The 2,788-nt window shown below is 41.2% G+C and overlaps 1 protein-coding gene across 1 annotated transcript in view; it reads left to right on the forward strand.

Moving 5' to 3' along the window:
- ARHGAP25 (Rho GTPase activating protein 25) overlaps positions 1-2,788 on the forward strand; it is a 98,554-nt gene that overhangs the window by 27,919 nt on the left and 67,847 nt on the right. Inside the window, exon 2 of the mRNA XM_006902536.1 lies at positions 2,162-2,249. Coding sequence (XP_006902598.1) covers positions 2,162-2,249 — 88 coding nt within the window. The remainder of the gene's footprint in view (positions 1-2,161; positions 2,250-2,788) is intronic.

Below are 2,788 nucleotides of genomic sequence, written 5' to 3' on the forward strand. Positions count from 1 at the left end.
CCTGGGTCCAAGGGGACTCAATAAGACAAAGTCAAATTCCCACCAACCCAATCACCTCTGGGTAGTTTGCAGTGTACACAAAAGTTCAGCCAAATTATCACTGGCCCGCTCGTTCCTGGGCAGTTGGCATGCCTCCAGAGAGCTCAGCCAAATTCCCATCAGTGGGCTCACCCTTGGGAATTCTCCCAGACAATCGGTAGAGCCCATGAAAACCCAATTAGGATCCTACCAGCAAAAAGAATATGTTTTTTCCTTCTGATAGAACTGGTTTGACAAGGACAGGCAATCTGAAATTGCCTGTCTAAAATGTGGGTATTAAGGCATAAGGCATGAAGAAGCTGGTTGGCATGCATTCACAAATGCAGTTACTAAGATGATTGTATTCTTCAAATACAAAGGTTAATGGCTTGAAAATCAGGAGAGGGGATGTTTATGGTGTCAAAGGTTTATTGTTCAAAATGGCTTTCCTAGCCATTGAGTTTGACTTTGTCTCGTGGATGGATGGGAACAAGCAAATGAGGTATATTGGTCTATTTGCAAGAGAATTGGTTAGTCTTGTCTTTAAACTGCGTGGATTCAGGTGCCGAAATGGAGTCTCTCACCATCAGCAAGAAAGAAGCAGAGAAGAGAATGCATCCTTTGGGGTTAAAGATTCCCGCTCCACTCAGACTGTGGTCTACAACAGGATGAGCCTCCAGAGCAGAGAACCCGAGACCTGACGCAGGACAGAGCTGACCCTGGGACTGCTGCCTCATGGAACCAGACCTCGGAGCCTTCACCCAAGTGATGCAGGACTAGTGGGAGATGCCATGATTTACAGGATTTTAAAAAAGCAGGAGAAAGATGGGAATCCACTCTGGTGCAAGTTACCGTCTCGAAAACCCTGCTACAGGTCAGCTACAGGTCAGTTCAGACTGTGGGATACACAACAAGAGCAAGGGCTTTGTAAAACTGTCCTAAAACTATGAGGCTGAAGGCCGAGGTACCTGTGAGCACATTTTGGAAGCCATCCTGACTGGGGGACTGTATCCTGCTGTCAATGTAAATTACAGCCTTTTGACTTCCTTAATTAAAAATTTCTTTTTTTTTAAAAAAAAAGTGACAGAAGAAGATTCAATGCCATTGAATTGTGATGTGATTGTGATGTGGGCAAAGAGTGTTGAATATTCCATGGGTTGGCAAAAAATGAAACAAATCTTTCTTGTAGGAAGAACAAGGAAGTTGCTTCTTAGAAGAAAAGATAGTGAAACTTGGCCTCATACATTTGGACATGTCATCAGGACAAACTAGTCTTTGGAAAAAGATATTACACTGGGAAAGTTAGAGGGTCATCAAAAAATCAGGAAGACCCACTATGAGATAAATTGACACTGATTATAACAATGGCCTTGAACATGTCAGAAATCATGAGGATAGATCAGGACAGGGCAAGCTTCACATCTGTTATTCATAGAGTCACTGTGAGTTTTGGGGACCTGAGGATACCTAACAACCACATGGTGGAGGAAGAAGGCTATCATACTATTTTTTATTGCTTTAAGGTAAGTGTTATTTGATCTTAGTATGGCCCTTGGAATATGGCTCTGTCTTTTGAACAGGCAAAGGTGAGAGTTGTTAAAGTGAAGGACTTTTAGGGTCTATTGCTCCAAATACCTCCTTATCTTAAATTTGTAGGTGATTCCCCTAAACCTTGTACTCCACAATGAATGAGAAAGTTTAAGATGAAAACACATTTGAGTAAGAGTCTAGCATGCTCACACTATGACCGACAATCTTCTGTTTAGATTCTGACCATTAGGAAGGTCACTTGCAGGTGTGGACCCTTGAAGGACCTCATGAAATATCCCTAAACTTAGCTTAATTAGTTTTGGGAAAGGGTATCAAGAGATATTTAGTTTGAGGTAAATATTCCCAGGTGAATGTGGTTCTTATTTTTTTTTCACTTGAGACCTAAAAATATGTGTGGGAATATGAATTTGGTATAGGAAAGAGCTTGATGTTATGAAAATCTTAGTAGCAGAAGGGCCCCATTAACAACTCCCCATGTTCCTCTTTATCCTCACCTCAGTCTTACCATTACTATTTTTTTTTCCAATGTAATTTTAATTCATAGATAGTAGAAGAGCTGCTCAAGTTAAAAACATAAATTTTGGTTTTTCAGGGCTTCATGTATCTGCCAGGAAGTACCATCAAAGAGATTTCCACAAACCCAGATGAAACTGGCAAGTTTGTCTTTGAAGTCATCCCAGGTAGGTGACAAATGACGAAATGGAGGTGTATTACAATCTCACTATCCTGGACACAACTACCCCATTACCCTAGTCACTGAATCAATCCATCTTATCAAGGGTCTTCCTCTCCTGCCCTGTCCCTCCATCCTCCCAAACATGATGTCTCTCTCCATGGACTGGTCCCTTCTTGCAACATGTCCAAAGTATGTCAGAAGAAGCTTCAGAATCCTTGCCTCCAAGGAGCAGCCCAGCTAGTGAACATATAATAAGATCCCTTCATGCAGTTTGGAAGAGGAATGTTAAGAAAGGGTATCTCAAGGAAGTTAAGAAAAGCTGAATAGGTGGCACATGCTGGATAGTCAGAAAACCTTTGTGGGTGATGTGGGATTGTTATTCATGGGTATTTTGTTTCAGCATTCTCCACAGAAACATGTTTAAAACACAGAAGGAGATTCCACATCTTTCTCCAGCAGAGTAATTAATGTATTTGAACCATATGCCTTCAGATTGGCAGGGTAAATCAATACGACAAGACCATCAGAAATTTATATATATAT

The sequence above is a fragment of the Elephantulus edwardii genome, unplaced genomic scaffold, assembly GCF_000299155.1.
Source record: "Elephantulus edwardii isolate Elephantulus edwardi_28Jun2011 unplaced genomic scaffold, EleEdw1.0 scaffold00425, whole genome shotgun sequence".
In the NCBI taxonomy this organism is placed as follows: domain Eukaryota; kingdom Metazoa; phylum Chordata; class Mammalia; order Macroscelidea; family Macroscelididae; genus Elephantulus; species Elephantulus edwardii.